Source organism: Lonchura striata, chromosome 6 (assembly GCF_046129695.1).
Source record: "Lonchura striata isolate bLonStr1 chromosome 6, bLonStr1.mat, whole genome shotgun sequence".
In the NCBI taxonomy this organism is placed as follows: Eukaryota; Metazoa; Chordata; class Aves; order Passeriformes; family Estrildidae; genus Lonchura; species Lonchura striata.
The window spans coordinates 4,561,652-4,585,351 of NC_134608.1; the positions used below are offsets into that span (position 1 = coordinate 4,561,652).

The 23,700-nt window shown below is 45.5% G+C and overlaps 1 protein-coding gene across 2 annotated transcripts in view; it reads right to left on the reverse strand.

The window, feature by feature from the left end:
• SLC35F4 (solute carrier family 35 member F4) overlaps positions 1-20,271 on the reverse strand; it is a 118,928-nt gene extending 98,657 nt beyond the window's left edge. For both annotated transcript variants that reach the window (XM_021534645.3, XM_021534644.2), the window contains exon 1: positions 20,087-20,271. In XM_021534645.3, coding sequence (XP_021390320.1) covers positions 20,087-20,189 — 103 coding nt within the window. In that variant the 5' untranslated portion in view covers positions 20,190-20,271. The remainder of the gene's footprint in view (positions 1-20,086) is intronic.
• Between the last annotated feature and the right edge of the window lie 3,429 nt (positions 20,272-23,700).

Consider the following 23,700-nt stretch of genomic DNA (forward strand, 5'->3'; position numbering starts at 1 on the left):
GCTTAGTTTAAAACAACTCCCCCTTGTCCTGAACAGATAGCAGATGATATTTCTGTTCAAAGCAAATTTAAACTCCATGTTACCACAAAGCACTCTAAAAGTGATCTCTGTATCTCAAGTGTTCGTGTATCCCAAGGCTCTGATCCCAGTTACATCAGTGTGAGCCTGAAATAAACTCCCATGCTCTAAAGGAGTTATTCATAAGCAGCTACTTCAGACTGATCCCAAGCTCACAAATGGCCACATTTCCCAGCCTGGAGGAGAAGGTGACAGCTTAACAAGGCAATATTTAAAAAAGCATTTTCAACTTGAGCAAACTCTGTATTATGCATCTAAAAACTAACCTGACTGTCCACAGGAGCTTATGTGTCAGATGCTCAAAATCTGTGCTATAAATAGACTCCAGCAGCCTTCTCAAAAGCACTGAGACATGAGAATTGTCAAACACAGACAGAGCACCTAAATATTCAGTGATCTAATTTTGATCTCACAGAAGGTATACACTGGTGTAACACTGTATTTTTTTTTTAATGGAGAGAGGATTCATCTACACACAAGATTACTAACCTATATTTATTTCTATTTTTAATCCTTGTGGTTAATTATTTATCTTACATGGCATGTTTAAGGTAACATATTGCTGCTCTAGAAAAAAACTAATAGGATAGGCTTTCCTGCTTTCTCAGATAAAAGAAAACAACAAAGATACAATCCTCTCTAATTTCACACAACAGTCCTGTCTTCCTGTGATCACTAAATTAACAGTGCTACAATCACTTTGAAATAGTATATAACATTTAAAGTTATTAGTCAGCTGTTTGCTTTTCTACAAAAAACTCAACATGCTCCACAAAGCAGCAGACAAAACCTGAGCACACCCAAGTGATCTGCTCTCCCAGCTTGAGTATTTCTGGTCTGCAAGTTAGATGTGGAGAAGTGGCCATTGAACAGGGAAAAAAAAAACAAAAAAAAAAACAAACCAAACACAGGCTGATGGCTGAGCACCTGCAAATAAGTACAGGCCAAGATCAAAATTAACTCACTTTATGCACTGGTAAGTGCAGTTGATTTGCAAGCAGATTTAAACAAGACAAAATGCAGAAGAGGGGAAAAAATAAACCAAGGGCTACTTCTGCATTCTCATTTCTTTCAGTGGTTTTGCCCGAGTCAGAAATCCAGGTCTAGAACCTGACTAACAGCTGAATATCCAACCCACAGACAACTCTGCCAGAATCAGAGCTTCTCTCTAAACCATGCAGCAGACAGCAAGACTCTGCTTTTCATCAGCTTCTTCTCCATCTCCCAAGGCACCAAAGTCACAAAGGGCTTGTCACCAACATGCAAAATCAAGCTCTGGGACTCAATGAAAAAAAATAGATGGTTCTAGGGAATGCAGAAGTCAGCAGGCAGCTTATTTGAGGCAGCTTCTCCACGCCATGCAAAATAAGACTGGGGCACAGAGGAGTCCTGATCCCCCTTTGAGCTGTGCAAGGATTTGGAAGCTTAAACCCAAGTTAGGCCATCAAGAATGCAGCACTCCAGTTACAGAGAACTAGGGGAGGGAAAAAATACTTAAAATATTAGTGAGTCACGCTAATAAGAGACACATTGATGATTATGAGCTTAAAAAATAATCCTCATGAATTTCAGAAAGGAATGTGATGATGGCCTGTCCAGCTGGGGCTTGGAATGTGGCAATGAAGAGTTCATCTTGTTGGGTCCTTTCCCTGGGTGGCCACAGGGAGACAGTTCCCCCTAGATACCATTTCTAGGTAGGTCTAACCTAACCCCAGGAGTCACTGCTCCCTGTTCTTGTACTTTACAGCCTAACCACAGATCAGTCAGAATTTTCAGCCATGGGCTAGGTGTTAGTTTGGAATTCCAGCTCCCTCACCATTCAGACCTCCCATGGACAGAGCTGCAGCTCTTGGTCCAACTCAGCAGCATTTTCATGCAGTGATGGAAGTGGGAGATGTTTGGCTGGCCAATCACTATTTAATGGAACCAATTTCCTATTTAATAGAATTCTTGAATCCCCAAGGCTACACAGACCAAAAGGGAGTAGGCAAGATGGCCTGGATTAGACAATCTCAAACCATCTCCTGAACACTTGCAATACTACACAGTACTTCTTTATCAGGACCATTAAATACATTTCTTCTGGTATTTAAACAGTGTCTCCTTCCTGATTCCTTTTGTCTCCTGTAATTTGTTGTGTAGGTGAATTTCTCAACCTGTGCCAAGGTCGGGGTAGTGTTTACAGCACATTTAAATCTAACTCCAAACAGTACCTGAGCCTTTGCTTGCCATACACCACATCTAACAATGTCACCATCTGTGAGCAATATGCTGACATGACTTCACTTCCCAAGAGCTGGCAAAATGCTGGGAAGAAAGATAACAAAGTTGCAAAGATCATTTCAAAGTCACTCATAACTTGGCCAAAAATTTTGTCTCATTATCTGCCCAGCTCTTGCCTTGATCTCATCATAAACCAAAGGGAAAAGCATAACTTTTATCTTAACATATATGTTTTTAATTCTTAATGGAGCAATGAAATATTGGATCTTTAATGAGCCTCTGCAGCCACTGTTCTGTGGAGCAGTAAATCCTGAAGAGTAATGAGGTGGCACCAAACCAAGGCCTGTCTGGAGCTCCAGGATGCATTTCACATCAACAATTTGGTCCAGTATAAAAAGCAGCAGTCTCAGCTTTGGGAAATCAATGGAATTTTTAAACTTAGCTTAAAAATGTTACAGGGAGCTTCACAGAAACAAAGTGGTTTGGAAGGGACCTGAAAGACCATATTGTTCCAGCCTTCCACCATGGGCAGGGACACCTTCCATTAGAGCAGGTTGGCAAAATATCTTTGACAATGCTAGGCTGGAGAAAGAAATTGGAAAAGAGTGGAAAAATACAAACTTGAATAGAAAATAAATAGGAGCAGTCAGATGTAAGCAGCAAGCCATGTCCTCTGCTCCCATCAAAATACCAGACCAAATAATCAAACAGGATACATGAAAAGGAAATCAGTGAAATGCCACTCAGAGCTTCCTTGAGACTAAATCCCATCAGAGTGGTGTCATTTCTTTCCATGACAGAATAACAGGTTGGTGAATAGTGAAGGACAGGAGACATTATAGATATTGATGCCAGAACAGCTCCTGACACTGCCCAGCAGGACAGGACAGGGAAACAATTTAACCAGGAGGAAAAGTGCTCAAGAGCCAACCCTGGGCTTGCCATCAGTGGGTCCCTGTCAGGCAAAAGGATTTTAAGTGAGGGTCCTTTTAGATTGATTATTTCCACAATAGGGAGCTTAATCACTATGCTTAAAGTTATATTAAAGAAGGCTCCAAGTACATTAAAGAAAGAACGGGAATGATTTTAACAACATGGAGAAATCACCTGGATAAAGAATTATTTGAAGAAGTGAAAGGTTATTCCCACCTAAGTGGAAAATCAGCTGTACAGACACAGTTCAGGGAACAACTGCAGTTTTCTAGAAGAGGGCTGGGAGTTTAGAGGAAACCCCAAGCTGAAGCTGCATCACCTTTTACACAGTTGCTAAAAATTCAGACACAGAAATGAGATGAAAGATCGAGGATATGAAGTAATTCTCTTCTGCAAGGCTGCACAGGTGAGATCTCAGCTGAAGGACGACCTGGGTCCAACTTGAGGAATGAAATTTTAAGGAAAGTGATGGCTACTGAATAGACTTCAGAAGATAAAGACAAAAAGCGAGTTTCCAGAAAAAATGACTACACAGAATGAGTGGAAGAATTTGGTTTGTTTTGTAAAGAGGAAGGAAAACAAGAAAAAAGGGTTCTGAGATCTATAGGATATTGCTGCAGAGGAGCAGACCAGTCACAAGGTACTTGGACAAGAATGGTGTCTGAACTAGAGCAAGAAAGATTTAGTTGTGAGAAAAGCACAGTGAATGCAGCACTGGAACAGAATGCCTGGAAGGTGGGCAATCCCCACCACAGATGTTTCCAGGATGGATTTGACTGAGAATGATCCAGGTGACCCTGCCCCACTAAGATACAAGTTATTTCTCCACACCTCTGCCAGCTCTGCAATCTGCTTACCAGATGATCACTGCTCAAAGCACAGAGCTCACCAACGAGCCCCCATTTTTGTAAAAGTGCCCAAATCCCAAACTCCTGGCTCCGGAACCTGCAGTGAGGGCAAAAATATCCAAAAACCAAGTCAGGTTCTGCCACTTTTCACCATGTAACTTCATTGGAGGGACAAATCATTATTCTGCCTGGGTAACACCCCACTTGAGAAGGAAGATCAGGGCAGACTGACTCACAATTTGGATGCCTGTCCATGATTTTGCCAAGATTCAGGACAGCCGTTGTGGCTTTGTGCTTGCATCTGATCTTCCCAATTACTTTAAAAATGTTCTGCTGTAATAGAATAATCCATAATAATTATGAAAGGTCAGGGAACAAGCAGGCATAAATATTCTGTAAGTTCCTCCTGATACTTCATGATGGGGATCTTTATTAATGTGTCTGGGGCACATCCCCCAGCCCACATTAGAAATGCCAAGGCTCTCTGGGGGATGGCACTGAAAGGATTCACAGCTTTCCAATGTCTCTTCAAAAAGGTAAAGATGATGTCTGTCCAAGAAGTCACAGGGAATTAGAAAACTTTCCTCCAAAATCAAATGGGGGCACACATAGCATTAAAAACAGGTGCTGGGGCAGTAGGATTAAGGCATCTTCTCACCAGCCTTGAGGCAAAGGTCAAACCTGGTCTGGATTTGCACCAAAGGCTGCATTCCAAATTATTCCAGCTCTGAGCAGCTCCTTGCTCATGCAGCTCCAAGCTGCTGGATATAATATTAGTCACTGCATGTACTGCTCCTGATGTAGTGAAGAGTATGGGCTCTGCTGAGCTTTAACTTCACTCATCCAGAGGGGATAAAGTTTGAGTGAAATGTCACCACGGCCAAAATCCCAAAATTGAAGAGGAAAATTTCAGAACTCTCTCTGCTCATCTCCCAAGTCCACACCAGGCAAGTGCAAGCTCAAATTCATGGGCTGGTTGCCCTTTTCCTCTGATCCACTCCAGGCACATGATATTTTACTTCCTCTGTTGCTTCCACTTTTATGTTCTGATGGAGCAGATGCCTTCACATCTCCATCCCCTGAAGATCTTTCAGAGGTCAAAGGAATAAACTTCTGGTACTTTATCTGGTACTTCCCATTAACAGCACATTTATAAAGAATATACAGTGTGAATAAGTTGCCAGTTATATCTGTAACCATCAAACTCAAAAGATCATCAAATAATTTATGAAAATCTATAAAATCATCTAGTGATATGCTCCCCATCACCTGTTTATATTTCTGTGTTTGTAATAAGATTAATCAACCAGACTAATTTTACATTAAAATACTGCTTTGCTCAGAAATAGAGGGAAGAAATATTTCTCTCTTGGGCAATTAATTCCCCTGCTTTTGACAGCCTTCTCTGCCACATTACAATGATAAGTTACATATGATCACAATTAACACCCAACCTTCAGCACTTCAACATCATCTCAGTATCAGCCACTTCTTTGCATTTATACTTATGAAAGCAAAACTGAATTTTGGATTTCATCTCCAGAGCGGAGCCGTCCCATCCAGCAGCATTACATAAATGAGATTCACACCAGTGGGAAGAGCCTAATAGATTTTGTAGGTCAGTGCTTCTGGCAGATGTTTCTCTAAAGACTCCTTGGAGTTCAAGAGAAAAAGACTTTCAACTAGATTTTCGAAGGCACAGTCCAGTAAAAGTTAATAAGAGTGGGGAAAACACAGGAGAGGCAAAGACCTCAATTGATTTGAAAATGTTTCGAAAATTCAGGGCATGCAAGGAGAAAATAAAAAATATTCCACAGAGAACAACTCAGAAATAAAAACAGCAGCAGTGGCTAAGAACAGATCTTCAAAGGGATGTCAGACTTTACAATACTTTGTGCAGCAGCGGTGACTAAAAAGGCTTCCTGTTGTTGCCACATGGTGATATTGGAAACTTGCATTCATTTGGAGAAAATAAATAAATAGCAAAAACACATACAGCAGAATAATAAAATGCAGTCATGGGATGGGTGCTTTAAATCCTATTTATAAACCCCTAGGGCATATTTCCTTGCTCAGTGAAGTCACCACAATGTCAAATTCTAATTTGCAACACAGGTCACAAATATCACAACTGGCAACACGCTGGATGGCATGAGTGGTAAAAACAATTTTTAAGGACTTAGCCTTTAAAATAAACAGAACTGGTGGCATTTCTCTATTTTCTGTCTTAAACATCATTGTTACAATGAACATTTTATTCATCAACAGAAAAACTTTTATGCCTTATATCAGCCTTCTTGAGCACAATGTTTTCTTTCCCTGAACTCTGAAATGTCTGCAGAAGCCTCTTCCTAACCTGCAGGAGGAAGAGGGAGAAGATTACTTTTCCTTCTCTGGGTACCATGACATACTTGTGAGCCTAATAACATCCTTGCAAAGTAGATAAAATATTAAAAATTATCATTTTATTACAACAGCGAAGAAAAAGGGGACCAACAGTCAGCCTCCAGTTTTCTACAAGCACAAAACTGACCTTGGATTTATTATTTCAAATAAGAGGAGATGATCATCATGAATATTTGATAACATTTTCTGTAGCCATAATAAAACAACTCCATTCTCTCCATTTGTTAAAACTGCAAAGTGTTCGCAACCATCTCCTGCATTGCTCTACAGATCTTTACCAATTGCTGTGGCTCAGCAAAGTGATCTTTTATTCATTGAATTTCAGACCAAAACCTGAAACTGTCCTGTGGCATCATCTTATGTTCTTTCACTGCATCACCTCAAAGTCCCAAACAAAGGCAGGTGTACCCTGTGAGGCTCCTGGCATCCCACTGCAGCCTGAGGAAGCAGCCAAACAATCCAAAGCCAATTTCTCTCCTCCCAGGAGAGTATCTTATCTCAGTGCTGGAAGGAATTATGAAATAAACCATGTGTTAGCTCCACAGGATGTTTATTCACAGTTAACAGGCCAACGTTTTGTTTTCTTTCTCCTCCCCTCTCTCCACGAAGTCAGGGGGTGGGAAGGACCTGCCTCCAAGATTTCATGGGAGTCACCTCATTCCTCAGCAGAAGAGCCACACCCAAAGAGCCAACAGCAACAGGGAAAAGAAATCCTACAATAACAAAATGGACAGTCACATCCCTACAAACTCAAGGAAGAAACAGCCATCAAAAGCTACTAAAATAGACAAACACCAAGAACTTCCCAAAGCACAGATCAATGGTGGAGGGAAACAGTCAGGAACCTCCATTATTCTCTTCCTCACATATCTCCTGTTGGTCACTGTGTGAAGCTGGAGCCTGACTAGAGGTGCCCTTGATAAGATCCCCAAAAATTGTATGCAGCACATCTCATCTCCAGGAATGAGGCAATCCTACAGCTTTCCCACTGTGGGAGAACCAAGAGCCCTTGATTTCTAGCTGTGTTTTTATGCGGCCCATCAAGGCTTCAGAACTTTTGTGCTCTCTAATTCCCGGTAATTCTACTTGGATTTGGCCAGCAGATTCAAAAGTTACACAGGGAGGGAGTGGTGAGGGAGAGATGGTGTTCACATAAGCCTTGTTTCCTTAAGAAACCAGGTTAAAAAAACCAACAGCTGAGAGCTACAAGACGTTCTGTAATCTGATTTTAAAACACCCTGGAACGAGGCGCAAAGTCCTAACGGGGCATACCAGGATGTGTTTGACAAGGAGCAAGTGCTTACATTAAAGAAAACAACATCATCCTTAAAAAAAAATGATTCTGTGATAAAAGAGAGACCCAGTAACGACTCCAAAGAGAAGGAGAAATTATTCCATGATAAAAGAGACCCAGTAACAACTCCAAAGAGCAGGAGCCTGCTCGGTCACAGACCTACCAGAAGGCAAAGGACAATTCTTGCCTTTCTTAAGCAGCCCTTTCACTCTCCTGCAGACCTTAACAGGCTGCTAGAAAACTACCATGAATTATAGAGTAAGAATGATGTCAAAGCCTGTTCTCAGAGGAAGGCTGTAGCAGCAATCATGTATTCTTCAGTTTGGGAATACACAGACACAATTTTCGTTCCTAACCTATAAAGAAAAAAAGAAGCTCTGCGCATCAAAGGCACCAAATACATTTCCTTTCAGATCATCCCTTCAACCAACCCAGTCTAACACACAGACAGGGACAGAAGGGAGGCCAATACGATGAAAAGGAAAATCAGGACCATGGAGAGTGGCTTAAGTCACCAAAATACACAGGGAAAGCATAAATACAGCAGAAGACCCAGTGTCTGCACAACCAGTTCAAACTGCACTGTGTAATTCCAGCTGGCTTTCAGAGACACCTGGATGGGACAGAAGATGGCTGTAACCCTCAAATGAAGCCCTATGAATCTTGTCTTTGTGTGCAAGGAAGATATTTGGCAACTCAGGCTGCTCTAAACTGCAGATTCTGTCCACAGTACCAAGTAGGGAAACAGAAAAACTTGGGGATCATGAGCAGAATGAGATTACTTGCTTTAGGCAGCCCCACACCATCCATCATCCACAGGGAGGATGTGAAGGGCAGGAGTTATTAAAGCACCAGAGGATTCTCCTGCCCTAAGTTGATCATTTCCAGGCATCACACTGCTTCACCATGAAGAGGAAGAAAAAAGACATTGAAAATTATCAGAACCTTGACGTTGGTCTCCAAAGACAGAAAGTCATGTTTAAAAGGGCTTAAGTTTTGTCTGCAACTAAGCCAAAAACACCCTCAGCTGTGAACATCCCACGTCTGGGAGCAGCCTTGGAACTACAGTAAATCTGAACCCAGCCAGCTGAGTTACTGTTCCTACAGCAAACCTGAGATTCCAGCTAAAATAAGAGCCCAAAGCCAACATCTGTTAATAATGTGCAAAACAACAGCGACAGGATTTTTCTACACTCCATTCCCCTACACAGGGCAAATCCGGGAGCTGCACCACCCACTTTTCTTTGCCTTCTTAAAGCAATAAACTGTAATGAATCTCTAACCTCCACAAAGTGCTACAAAACTTCACTAAACTGCATAAATATTTTATACCAATAATAATTAAGGTGCACATTTTCGAGGCACACAAAATCAGACAGCCCTGCAGCTTCACACTCACTCTCCAGTGGTATTTCCAGGTCTGCCCAGGAGTCTCTGGCTCTCAGAGGAGTCGCTGCTGTACCTGGGCACGGTGTGAATATCTAAGTTTAAGGAAGTTCTTTTGATTCTGTCCAAATGCAGAGACTTTTTCTCCTGGCTGTCTTCTCTAAAGCCACAGCCGGGGTCGCCTGTCTTCACCAGGATGCTCCAAACAGTCTCTCTGAACTAACTTCAAAGCAGAAGTGCACAAAAACACTGCACAGACCCCAGCTAGAAATACAGTTGCCCTAATTTGATCTAACTAACCTCCTTTCCAGCACTGCAACAAACAGGATGCCTTGGAAAACCCAGTTAAGCAGCCTCCTCACCACTTTCCCCTGCTGCAGAGCATTTATGGGTGAAGGACAACCCCTGACTCTTTGAACAACCAGTCAGGGCTGCATCCCAGAGCAGATGGGCACAGGAATTTGTGTTCCTGGACACACAGCTCCATGAGGAGGTCAGAGGACAGCTGTGCAGTGCCCTGCACACTGAGATCAGCCCAGTGCTCCCTGCTTTGTGGAGCACAAGCACAGACAAACCCGTGCCCGCTGCCACAGGACCCCCAAGAAGAGGGACAGAAGGCAGGGCTTGTATGGATGAATCACCTCGACAGGACACATATGGCTTGGCACACCAACAACAGCTCAGCTCAGTATTTCAGCTGAAAAATGCCTTTTGTTCCTTCCTCCAAGGCTTGTTTTTCAATGCATGTGAAATGTGGCACTTCTTTAGTTACATTTCAGACCTCGATTCTTTTTCCTCAGCAGAAACATTCTTGAAATATTTCCTTTTCTTTTTATCCAATTCCTCACTTTTTTTTTTTTTTTTCCTATTCCATCCCACCCTGGAATGAAGAAAAAATTGATAGAAAAATGGGGAACTTCATCAAATATGTCCCAGGTAAATGCTAAGCTCAATCATCTTCCACCTGGTCTTTGTGTTAGCAGCCCCACTGAGTGCTGAGTATTGAGAAAAAGCTTTCTCACACACAGAACCTACCCTCCCCAGGTAGAAGTCCAAACCATGGTGCAGAAACACCACAGAAAGTTCATCTTCCTGCTATCCATGCTGTCAGCACTGAAGAATTTCCTCTGGTGAAGCACTTTGAAGCATCCCACTTACACACAAGCTGCTACAAATCCTAGCCCCTGTAACGTATCACACAACAGACTATTCCTGGCACTGCAGAGAAAAACCCCAATCTGCACCCACACAATTCCAGGGCTGCACACTCCACATGCCAAAATTCATCTAAGAAAGGATTTTAAAGTTCCAGGATTCAGATATGTAAAAGAAAAGGGTTGTAATTACTGCACTTGTCCACTGTTTTGTAACAACTCTGCCATCTCACTTCAAGATGCAGAATATAAATCACACCATGAGGACTAATTTTCTCTCCCCTGACAGAGAACATGTGTTCCAGCCCTGTTTCATGCTTATCTTACACAGGCACAGATGATTCCAGTGCTGTCCTCAGAACTTTCAGGTGTGTGATGCTCATTAACTGGAAAGGGTCTGCAGAGTTGTGTTGCCAGGAATCCTAGGAAAAATCAGTCCCCAGCAGGAAAGTGTATTTTTTCATTAAGTTGCCAACCACCCCATTAATAATAGAGGTGTGTTAGCCTTAGAAGTGCCCCAAAAAACTCAGCCTCCACACAAAGAGGGGGAGATGTACTAGATATTGCTTCATGAGGAAATTGCTTAAGCAGTTCAGTGCTGTAAGCAGCAAAAGGGAATAAAACTGGAAGAGTCACCAGGCTGGCCTCAAGCTACAATGTCTTTCTCACTCTGGATGGAGAGTTCACTACCAGGACTAAAACTGGCCTGAAAGTGGATCTGGGAGACCTGTTTTAGGTGGAGTTTTACTGACTCATGAACTGCCATGCTGGTGCTTGCCTCTCCCTTCCTCTCCCCCCAAAACTTAATTGCAAACTTAAAGAGGAACTTAAAGAGAAACTTCTTGTATCAGACAAAACAGAGTGGACAGCTTTGAGACAAGGAACAGATTTCAGATTGCCAGAAACAGCAGGAAACATCATATTCCACCCTGGAGCCAAGACCTCCTCCTTTGCCCCAGAACAGAAGCAAATCATCCTCTTCTTCCTCGCCTCCACAAAAAGGACAGCAGAGGCACCTTCCTCACTCTCTCACTCTGCCACCCCTGATCCAGCCCAGCTGAATGCAGGAAAGGGCAAGTCCATTTTACCAAAAGCATCTGTAAGGGAGGTCTAGGAAGAATCAATATGTTTTTAAAGGACTAACAGGAATGCCTTTGTGTGGCAGACACACCACATCCTGTCAATTGAGCACATCCTGCACGCCTTGGAATAAATTCACTGCTGGCACTGGAAGTGCCTGGGCTGCTCTCACTTACAGCTCTGTGAAAGCCATACCCTGGGCATTAGCTCAGCATAACCTTACAGCTTCTACCTCCCTGCAGTGAAATCTGCCACTCTGCACAGGGCCAGCCCAAACCTTTGCCCACCAGGGAGTCTCACTTCACCTCACCACAAGAAAAAACAATTTTCAGTCTCACTAAGTAAGAGCTGGTCCACTTGGTAAATAATTTAACCACTCAGTTAAGCACTTTGCTTTTTGTTTCCCCCACCCTATTCTCACATTTGCCACAAAGAGACACTGACTTTTTTTTCTGCAGGCGTTTTCATTATTCATCGCTGTGATCATTCAGCAGCAGGTTTATGTGAAAAAATTCCTGCCACCAATCCTTCCACAAGCAGTAAGTTCACTTTCATGGGTGAATTCCCATGCAGGCAGTTGAGCAAAAGCCCATCAATTTCCAAATGTGCAGAAGAAATAATTGCAAACCTTTAGAACCACTATTTAAAAACAGGAATGCAAGCACTGGGGGGATAAAAGTCTGCCAGAACCATCTGCCACTTGGCAATATCATTTTGCCACATTCAGCTAGGACCAAGCATGTTGCTGCCTGCCTGAGTAGATGGGGAAGGCAATGTCAAGGAGACAGTGCTGGAAGGACAAAGAAAATGAGGGGTATCCCTTCTTTGCACCCCAGAAGAGCACAGAGGAGCTCATGGCAGGTCCAGGTCATTTCCCCGTGGGCTGTGTCCTGCAGCCACACTTTTAGGCAAAGCAAGAAAAGGAGGTGCAGCTCCATGCAGCCGTGATGGTGTCACGTTGTGCAAGGTTAAAGCCACCTCAGGTGAACCAGGTGAGGCAGGAATGGGCTGGGAACTGTGCCACCATCCCAGCCAACACCCAGAGCCCAGGCAGCCAGGAAGACTTTCTGTGACAATCACAGAATCATTGAGGCTGGAAAAGACATCAGAGATCAAGTCCAGCCTGTGACTAATCACCATCTTGTCAACCAGACCAGAGCACTGAGTGCCACATCCAGCTGTTCCTTCAACACACGTCTTCACCACCTCCATGGCAGCCCATCCCATTGCTTAACAACCCTTTCCATGAAGAAATTCCTCCTGGTGTCCAACCCTTGGCACATTTCCTCTCATCCTGTTCCCTGGGAGTAGAGTCTGACCCCCCCTCAGCTGCATCCCCCTGTCAGGGAGTTCTGAGAATGAGAAGTTTCCCCCTGAGCCTCCTTCTATCCAGGCCAAGTTCCTCTTTATATGATTTAATCTTTGCACCCTTCCCCAGCTCTGTTCCCTTCTCTGGACACGCTCCAGCCCCTCAATGTCCTCCTAGGCATGAGAGGCCCAGAACTGGACACAGCACTCGAGGTGTGGCCTCAGCAGTGCCCAGCACAGGGAGTGGTCACTGCCCTGGTCCTGCTGGACACTCTGCTGCTGACCCAGGCCAGGTGTCCTTGGCCTCTTCTCCACCTGGGCACACCTGGGTTCATGTCCAGCCACTGCTGACCAGCACTCCCAGTTCCTTTTCCACTTTCCAAACACTCTGCCCCAGCCTGTAACTCTGCATGGGGTTTTCATGGCCAAAGTGCCCGACTTCCTGAAACTCACCCAGTTGTCCTCAGCCCATGGATCCAGCCTGTCCAGATCCCCCTGCAGAGCCCTCCTGCCCTCCAGCAGATCCACGCTCCCACACAACTTGGTATCATCCACAAACTTCCTGAAGGGATGTGGAAATATCTCCTTTTCTCTCTGACTGAACTGAGAATATCCACAAAGGGACACTCGACCCCCCCCAACCAGACCATCAGTAAAGTTCTTAAACAGGAGTGGGTCACCCTGATTCTTAAGATTTTCTAAAGCCTTCTGAGTTTACATTCTGTTGGAGAACTTTCCCACACAATTTCTGTAAACAACATATTGTTTACATTCTTTTATGGGGGTGGAGAAACTTGATGTACTAGTGGTTTGTCCAATGTCTTTGGAGAGGTGGCCCATTCAGTCTCCAATCCAATGTCACCTTTGGGAAAGTATAAAAGTCGGAGTCAGAGAATAAACTTTCTTCTTTACCTTGCAAATAGCAGGTGGCTCACGTCATGCTTTCACATGTCCTATGGTGACAGGAGTGGGTCCCACACTGAGCCCTGGGATCACCACTGGTGACCCCAGAATGTGCACAGAAGGGCAGAAGAACTTAAAAGCACGCAGAGAGCATGTGGAGAAAGCTACCAAGTTATAGAGAGCACCTCCTCCACCTTTAGCACCAGGCCAGCTACAGCACCAGGCTTGCTGTGCAGTCACCAGTGGAAGCAGAGATCACTCCATCAAACTTATGGCTTGTTCTGAACAACCTCTGGCAAATTAGCATCACTCCCCCCATCTTATTGTCTCAATTTTCCCTGCCAAATAGGGGCAATTTTTCTCAAATCTTGGCAGGCGTCTTTATGAGGAATCTTTAAAGCTTGGGAAATAATTCTTATTTAAATACATAAGACCGTGGAAGATTTTTGGCCATTACTCTCAACTTTCTGCTAATTTCCAGCCTTAATTTATTCATGGCCTGTTCTTACCCATTTGTCTGTGTGCCAACATGCAATTTCAGTTTAAATAACTCTTCTTTCCTGCATTTCCTTGTTCATCCTCCCAAGATTTGGAGCAGCAGCCCTGTTCCCATCCTGGCATAGGAAGGCCCAGCTCCATCAGCCCCCTTGCAAGGAGATGCTCTTCACTGCCCTGCTCCTCACGGTGTCCTTCCCAATTTGGCTTCATCCCTCGTGCCCACAGATGTCCAGAACTATGTCCATGCCCAGTTTCACAGCTGAGATTCTCAGGGATTTGCCCCCAAGGGGATGAATGAGCCCCTGAGGGAAGGTCAAGGGCTGAAGCAATTTCCTTTCCTCCCAGCTGATGAGACCCTACAACTTCCACAACAACTGATGTCTCCAGGTGAGGGGAAGGTCCCATATTCCAGCTACCATCCCCTTCCAGCACAACAGAAGCCCACACAAAGCCTGGCCCTATTCCACTAAAGAAAACAAACCTGGTCTTGCCAATATTAGTCAGCAAAGGAATATTTGTAAGATTTGTTTTGCTGAAAGAAATTACTTCTACCAGTGCTGATTAGCAGCCATGTTTTTTTCACCCAGAGAGACAACTCTGTGAGAAAAAGCAACTATGACAGGACTGCATCCTGTGCCATGACATGCATTTGTGCCCCAGAGTTGGGGAGGTGACATTGTTAAATTGGGGATTTGCAATCTGGCCTTCACTGCTGCACACCCTCCCAGGGTGGCACAGCCCTCCTGTGAAAAAAACCTGTCCAGTGGGGAGAGGGAAGGCTTTGAAATAAAGCTCATTCCAGGCTAGCCTTGCATCTGGAGTCCCTGCAACCCAAATGCTACCAGGTGGCACAGGGACAGCTGCCACAAGTGGCACAAGCCAACACAGCCCCCAGGCTCCAACTCACACAGACATTCAGACACTGCTTCCTCCCTCCCAGACCCCTCAAAAACAGCTCAACAAAAGCAGCCTCATCCAGCACAAATCTCAAAGCATCTTTCCTCCAGTGCCCCTTTCCCAGCCTCCCGTGGTGCCTGGCAGGGCTCTGGGAACTGCTGGAGGAGCAGCTGGGTGCCTCCAGTGAACAGAAGGAGACTTTGTTCCTCTCTCTGAAGTGACAAGCCACCAGGAGGGCAGGGTGCTCAGTAAGCACAGAGATGATCTGGGTGTGCCATGTGATTTGTACTGCAGCAGAGCTGCTGGCACAGCTGCCGTGATAACCAGGAGAAAATTCTCTCCAGTGTTTCAGGGGTGGCTTTTCCCTCCGCAGCCTTTCCCTCCGCACAGGGAGCAAGAGCTGAGCAAGAGCTGAATTGTCAAACTGCTGCTGCTGGCTCAGCATGCCTTAATCCCAGCCTTATTAAGGCAAAGCAATTAAGCAGGGACTTAACTTTGAATGCATTCTCAAAGCCCGGTGGCTTAGAGCAAGTTCAGACCTAAGTAGGTGCTTAAATTCAGATTGCTGGCTTGAGGCTGAACTTGCCAAATTAAACCACAGACCTTTGCTAGAGCTGTTCTGCAGGGGAGTAGGAAAACACACAGCTTGCTCCTGACAGCCACTGTGCTCATGGCAAGGACAGGTTCAGCCTTTCCCCAAGCCCTGCTAAGGTCACACGCTGCTGGAAGGGCCCTCCAGCTCCCGGGCAGACACCACCAGAGGCATGGTCACCCAGTGTCCCACTGTGAGCCCAATGTCACAGTCCTGCTGCTGCACAGACACGTGGCAGCACCTTCTGCTTCCAGCAGCTTACACAACTCCATGGCTTCGGGTCAGGCTGAAGGAGAGAAAAGGGGAGATGGCATCAGCATGGGATAATGCCCAAAAAAACTCATTTACAAGTCCAGCAAGTGCCTGAAGGAGATGGTTGTTCATAACCTGCAGGGGTAAGAATCAAACCCTCCAGCCACAAGTGTACATTAAAAGAAGCTCTTCAAGCAGGACGAAAAGAAGGTGATGGCCCATGTGAGGAACCACTGCATTTTCAGTCAAGTTGTGCTGTGCTCATCCAGGCCTGAGAAAGCAGCACTACAGAAATGCAGACCTGAGATGCTGAGAGCATCCTGCAGGACATAAGGCTTTGTGGATAGTGGGAAGGGCTCCATCAGAAAGACAACACAGGCAGAAACTTGATTTGGTGAAGTTGATGAAGATCAGAGATGAGAAACTTTGACTGGAGCAGTTTTAATTCAGCAGAAGGCACAGAAGAGGTGTTAGGACAGACTTGAAGGAGAGGAACTTTGTAGTGTGAAAGTAAGAAAGATTTCAGTACTGAGATGAAAGGCAGACGGGGTGGCAGTTGGAAAGAATGGGGGGGAAAGAAAGAAAAACAAAAAAAAAACCAAAAATCAAAACCCATTAAAAAACAAACTCAAAGGATTCTTTTGACCCTGAAGATACTAAACGTGATTGTATTGCCAGCAGAAAAGTCAAGAGAAGAATGAGAAGTCACAGCAAAGGTCCGGAGAGGAAACAGAGTCTCCCACTGTTTGTGAAGATGATAAAGTTGCATCAGACCAGATGAAATTGCACCCAGAGAAACGTGGAGACAAGGGGAGCACCATCTGCAGCCCCAGGTCAGAGGATGGAGCATCTGATCTACAACAGCACCATGCCCTGGAAATTGTGAATTCCAAAGAAACTAGATGGGAGAGAGACACAGCCCCCCTCCCTTCCCACAAAAGCCAGATACCTCATACAGAGTCTGCACACTTAAAATGCAAGAAGTAAGGGATCAAGCCATGAATCCCAAGGTACAAGTTGACTGGGATCAGGAAGAGCCCTTTCCATCTCAGCACAAAGTGGAGGGGGGAAAAAATTGAATCTTTTTCTTATTAGCCAGGATATAGTATTTTTACAACAGGTACAGATGTAAATACCAGACCAAAATACATTTCTCCTGCTCATTCAGATGATTTACAGATAAATAAAACAGATATTTTCCTTCTCTAGCAACTTTTTAAAGAATAAATAAGAATTATCAAAGTGCCTGACTTAGAATTAATAAAAGAATCATCACATGCACACCCCAAGTCTGAAGTAGGTTAATGCACACAAATATGGATGATGAGGCACAAGTCACTAGAAAACACTGCAGTTCTTTGTGATAACAGCTCTGGAACACCACAGTGCTTTAACATTAGATTTCATGGCTATTTGTGAGCAGTCCTCAGCCTTCCCACACAGAAACCATGGCATGATCTCCTGTTAGACCATGGAATTAAAGCAATCCACTGAAGGAGGGATGCAAATCACCAGCACATTTCACAAAGCCTCGGGCTTTCTTTGTCATCTTCCAGCTATCCCCCAAAAGTGAGCAGAACAGCAGCCACCCCCTGCTGCCTTCAGCTTCCCTCCATGCATCTTTCTGTCCCTTGTTGGCACTGCAGCCTGGGGACAAAGAGGAGCCTCGAGGAAGGTGGTGACCACCAGCAGGCTGTCACCACCCAAATCATGTCCTCCCATCTGGTGCCTGGCCAAAACCACCCTGGGGACAACAGCTCATCTTCAGGCATGCTCCAGAGCCAGGCAGGAGCAAGGTGACAGCACAAGCATGTGCAGTGACAGGAAAAGGGTCCCTCTGGCACTGGGGAGGGTATGGACACCAGCTGCCTGGAATTCTGAGCATGCTGAGTGCCACCAGCATTGTCCACCTGAACCGAAAGTGAGTTTGGATAGTGGTGACAAAAATCACACCCTGAGATATCAAATCCATTAATAATTAGGGCTACAAACTCCCCACCTTGCACATTTACAGTGCTGCATGTGTGTGAGCAATTAGCCACAACAAGAGCTGTCACTCAACAGAACTCTGAAGCAGCACCTCTCAAAGGCATTAAGTTGGCCAAGACACAGGAACAGAGCAAGAACTCCAAGCCAGGACCTCCAAGAGTGACTTTTGCTGAGTGTCAAGGGATGTGTGTTCATAGTGCCTGAAGGATGCCTGGTTTTACCTTGGGTAAGGCCAGAACATCTTTGTAGAAACATTCATAAATGCAAACCACACAGCCATGAGGATAAAGCAGTCATCTGCCAACTGCAAGCACTCCAGAAATTACGATAATGGTTCCAAAACTTAGGAGACTGCTTTAAAAAGCACTCACAACTTAGGAGTTCGTGTATTTCATTTACCCAAGGGCGCTGAAGTATTGAAACACTTCTGATTTACACATTTGTAGTTTTCCTCTTTAAACATGATAACCACAAATTTTGCTTATTTTCTTCAAACAGCAAAACATGAGCTACTGATCATTTTGTTTTGCCTCACACCCAGCCGGAAGGGCACGAAAGGCCAGGAGACCTGCAGTAAAATCCCAAGAATCAGCAATTCTGAAAGCTTTGGCCTCTCCTGACATGTTCTTTCTAGTTTTTAATCAGATGCAGTTTGTAGCATCTGCAGAACCTGGTCTAAGAGAGCTTTTCTGTGTCCAGGCAGCACTCTCCTGCCATTCCTACTGCACCACACAGAGCACTTGGATTGACAACACTGGATTCAGATCTATAACTTGATAGAGTGGGAGTGTTGCTGCAGACTGAAAAATTGCATTCTGCCACCCAAGCAAACTTGCAACCAACTATTAAGCCAAAATCCTCACCCTTCTCTGGTAAATCACACTGTAGAGATACTATGGAGCCACTACAGAATTTGGGACACAGGTTTAGACTTAACTAGTCCCTGGACTGACATTAAGTCATACCTCCAGATTGTCCAGAGCTTCTTCCCCACTCTTCTGACTGCAGATAAATCAAGTGACCTCACCAAATAAATGCCCATAATACCTGTCATGCTGTTAGCATGCCACAAATAGCAGATGGATAAAACCACTAGGCTTGACTTGGATTTTTCAGCTGATTATTGCACAGTGGAATTTTTATTTATTAAGTGGCTCCAATGCATGGCTTTCCTCCACCATAAAAAGCCCACAGATGTGCTTTTCTGATATCAGCAGTTTATTAATAGTGTTTTGGTTTATTATTGCATTGGAGCTGGAGAATACTGCACTGGCTGTTGTGGAAAGCAGAATATTCCAAGGGGAATATGCAGAAGAAAGTCTGCTCCTTGGTGCTCACCTCACCCAAGTGGGCTCCTTGCCTTTCCTTCATTTTGCCCCTCAATTCCTATTCTGTTCATTAAGCTATGGCATGTCATAATTTTGCCAACTGCAAAGCAACTACTAATACAATAAAACCCGATTGCACATGCTTCCTTGGTGGTAAAAATGAATAATTTGTTTCATTAGCCAAACTTTCCCCATCAGAGTGCTGGGACTGCCAGAATTCCAGAGAAACCCATTAAGGCTCTCCCAGCTGCTAGGAACCCACTGCTCCTAATTAAAAACTTCAAAAGCAAGAAAATTGGGGAATTTCTGCAAAGATCACCTGCTTTATTTTCTGCTTCTTCGTTGAAGTGAAATAAATAAATAGAACACACTCCGAAGAAAGGAAAGACCCCGAACCAACAGCAAGCCCCTAAACCACAAGTGTCTGGCATTAAAAGCGGCGCGAAGGAACACCCCATGGTCGGTGACTCCCCACTTTTCTGGAAAAATCTCACTAGTTACGGGAGGAAAATGAATAATTCAGGAGCTGAAGCGCCCGCCCGGGGGGACCCACCGGGACCGAAACTTTCCCGGTGCGGCGGGCGCGGGGCAGGCGGAGAGCGAACCCCCCGCATCCCGGCGGGGATGGGGATGGGAGGGGTGGAAATAAAATAAAATAAAAAATAAATAAAAATAAATAAAAATTTAAAAAAATTGCCAGCCCTGAGAGGCTGGGAGCCGCGAAGTTCCGCGGCCAAGCGCCGCCGCCCCCGTCTCCAGCCGCAGAGCCGCCGCGTCCCCTCGGGGCACAGCGGGCACCCCACACTCACCCCGAGGGATGGGGCAGCACTTGGCGGGGGCACGGGCACCCTCAGGGCTCTGCCGACACACACACACACACACCCTGAAGGGCCGGGAGAGGCTGGAGGGAGCCTTACTTTTCTGGCTGGAGTATCCCGGGTAATATCCATAGTAGCCGGTGATGCGCAGGATCCTGTCCTCGATGGTGGCCACGCCGTTGGGTGCTGCCTTCCCATCCATAGAGGGAAGGAGCCGCGCGGGGCGGCCGGGCGGGCAGGAGCAGCAGCGGGAGCAGGAGGAGGGGGAGGAAGGAGAGGAGGCAGCAGGAGGAGGGGGAGGAGGAGGAGGAGGAGGAGGAGGGGAGGAGGAGCGCGGCCGCCGCAGCTCGCGGGGCCGGCGGGGCGCTCGCTCTGCCTCCGCCGCCTGCTGCAGGACGGGCTCCGCAGCGCGGCCCCCGCCCTCCGCCGGGCCCGGGTGTGCCGGGGTGCGGGCAGCAGGGTCGGGTGGTGCCCCCGGCAGGCTCAGGGGGTCTCTCGTGCCCCGCTCCGGTCGCTGTGCCGTGTGGGCGCCGCTGTCGTTCCGCAAGGCTGCGGCTGGCGGGGCAGCCGAGGCTCCTGAGGCGCTCCTGCAGGATCCGGCCCGCAGGTGTGACACCATCCCCCTGCTGCACGCCGGTGGCCCGGGAAGGAGAGAGTCCTTTCATCCCCACCCTGAGGGGACAAGGTTTCACCGCTCCATGGGATGGTTTGGGTTGGGAAGGACCTCAAAGCTCATCCAGTTTCACCTCTGCCATGGCAGGGACAGCTTCCACTATCCCAGGGTGCTCCAAGCCCTGTCCCGCCTGGCCTGGAGCACTTCCAGGGATCCGGGGACAGCCACAGCTTCTCTGGGCACCCTGTGCCACCTCCCCACCCTCACAGGGAGGAATTTCTTCCCAATATCCCATCTAGCCCAGCCCTCTGGCAGTTTGAAGCCATTCCCCCTTGCCCTGCCACTCCATGCCCTTGTCCAAAGTCCCTGCCAAGCGCTCTCGGAGTCTCTTTAGCCCTGGAAGGGGCTCTAAGGTCATTCCAGAGGCTTTTCTTCTCCAGGGTGGACAGCCCCGGCTGTCCCAGCCTGTGCCCATGTCAGAGGAGCCCCAGCCCTCTGGTCTGACACCTTTGTCACATCCCTCCAGAGGAGCTCCTGTCTCTGTCTGTGTCACTTGGAAGCGCTGCCTCAGCGGTGGCAGCTCTGCTGTCCCACACCGGGAGAGAGGAAGAAAAGGGATATGAGCCCTCAGCTACCCAGACACATCGTATATCTGCTTTAACATCTCCCCGTACAATGTCCACAAAATCCTTGCCAGCATTTGAAAAAAAAAAAAAAAAAGAAGTGACAAATTCCCCATTTGGGTTTGGTACTCATTCTACAAGCTAATTTTGTCTCTGGCAACAATTAGGCTTTGAATTACTTGACTTTTCCTGCCGCTGGTCCTTGCCATGCTTCTCTCTGCTAGGCTTAAAGGACCATTAGCAACAAGCCTTTTTTCCTTTAAAATGTACTTCTATGTAGAAATCAACTCACTTTTTTTTTTTTTTTTTTTTTTTTTTTTTTTTTTTTTTAGTGGCTGTGTCATACTTACCTTCACTCCTTCACTTTCACCTTTTCCATCCAGTCTTTTTCATTAACTGGTACATGGGGAACCCAGTTAAGACATTCCATATCCTTTGCTTCTTCCTCTGCTCGCATTCGTTTTTCTCCGTTCTGTGCTTGGCTAAATAAGCTGATGGCACAAAACTGCCTTTTATGAGCACAAACAAATAATAGATGTATTAAAAATAGCCGTTGCTGTAGCTTTGCTCAGGGAGTCATTAGCTGGTTAGTGTTTGCACAGTGCTTTGAAGATCAAGGTTTTGTGGTGTGTGGATGCAGATATGAAAATGCACTTGCAATATTAAATACCCTTTTGATCTTGATTTTCTTCTCTCTTGCCCTACTGCTGGGTAATACTAAGGGCAGTTACAAACCAACCATAAATCAAACCACCAGAATAACTCAGGAATTCAAGGCACAGCTCATTTCACCATCCCCTTTTAAGCTAGCTATGAAACAGGATCAGTGACTTTTCAGTGTGTAGACTTTTTTGTATTTGTCCAACAGAAGCAGAGACCCCTTCATGGCAAATTTACACCAACTGATATTTGCTTTTACTTCTAATCTGTGGAGTGCCATAAGCAGCCCTCATCCCTCCAGGATTTCCCAGACCATGGGACAGAGCAGCTGAGACCCAGACCAGTTATTAGTTGGTTTTGAGAGGTGCTGGGTCAGTAGGAACTGGTGAGGCTCTAAGCTCTTCTGGAGGATTAAAATTCCTTGTCCTACTTAGGGCAGCACAGTTGATGCAAAAATCACTTGTCTGGTTTGTTGTGTGTGGAATCTCTGAACAAACCACAAGTCTCCTCCCCTTCCCAATTTCACCTCCAGTGGGAGTTGGTGTTATGAGAACATTACCAGCATTGATCTCAGCTTCAAAGTCAAATTTTGGGACTTAAAAGTGTTACTTTGAAGAGAAGGAAAGAAATTACTGTTTCATTTGAAGGCTAAACTGATATACCCAGAAACAATTCTAAGCTTCAAGCTTTCCAAACACCTTAGTTCAGGCTTAATTTTTCATCTCCTCTCCTCCTCTTATCCCTAGGCTTTCAAGGACATGCTGTGCATGTTTAAACATCACTAGGTGATAATACAAGCAAAGCCATTCTTGAAATTGCTCCTGCCTATGGTTCCCTTCCAAAATCACTCTGTGCAATGGATGCACAGTGATACCCTCTGTCTGGTTGAAAGCTTATAATGAATTGCACCTCTGTATTGTTTTTGAATTCATACTAGGCTGACTATTTTTCTTTTCAGAAGGATCAAGCAAATTACTTTCTCTGCAATTGGGCTTTTTGCAAGATACAGTTAAAGATGTGCAGAGGAAACCTTGGTGAGCAAGATGTATTAACTACATTTATTACCAAGAAAAAGACACATGGTGAAGGGCACATGGGGATTTGTTTCCTGTCTTCAAGTTAACAGGGCCATCAAAGTCACTATTTGCATAAATATGCTGAAGTGATTTTGCAGAGAGATTTGTGCACTTACCATTTTGTGACTTAAATTTGAGGGTTGATCCATCATTGGAAACATCAATTCAACCTGTAGCTTATTGTACAGGGTGAATGTCCCCCAGATTCCACAAATAGAAAGAAAAAAAGAGCCTTACTGGCCACAGAATTTGGCCACAGTGTTTTAAAAAAATAAAAAAATAAATAAAAACCACACTTAACTCCAGGCCATATGTTTACAAAAATAACTTCTCAAGTGAGAGAACAATGTAAATGTCTCTTGATCATCTTGCTGATTCTGCAGACAGTCCCAGTGTCTTTTTTGCTGCTCACAGCTTTCCCAGACAGCCTCAAATAGAAAGGAACAAGAGTCTGGGTGTACTTCACAGCTGCTTTTCACATCCCTCTGGATGGGGCTGTCATGAGACCAGGAGTATCCTCTTGTGAGCAGAGCCTGAAGGGCAGAACCTCTCCTCATCTGCCCATTTTCTGACCACACCACCTCGGTGAGGCCAGAGGCATCATTTCCTCCTTCAGTTCCTTATGTGTGCTGCAAGATACCCTAAAGACCCAAAGGTGATTGCTCAGAGCTCCCCACGTTGGACAAACACCCCAAATGGTCATGAGCAGCAGAGAATCAGAGAATGGTTTGAGTTGAAAAG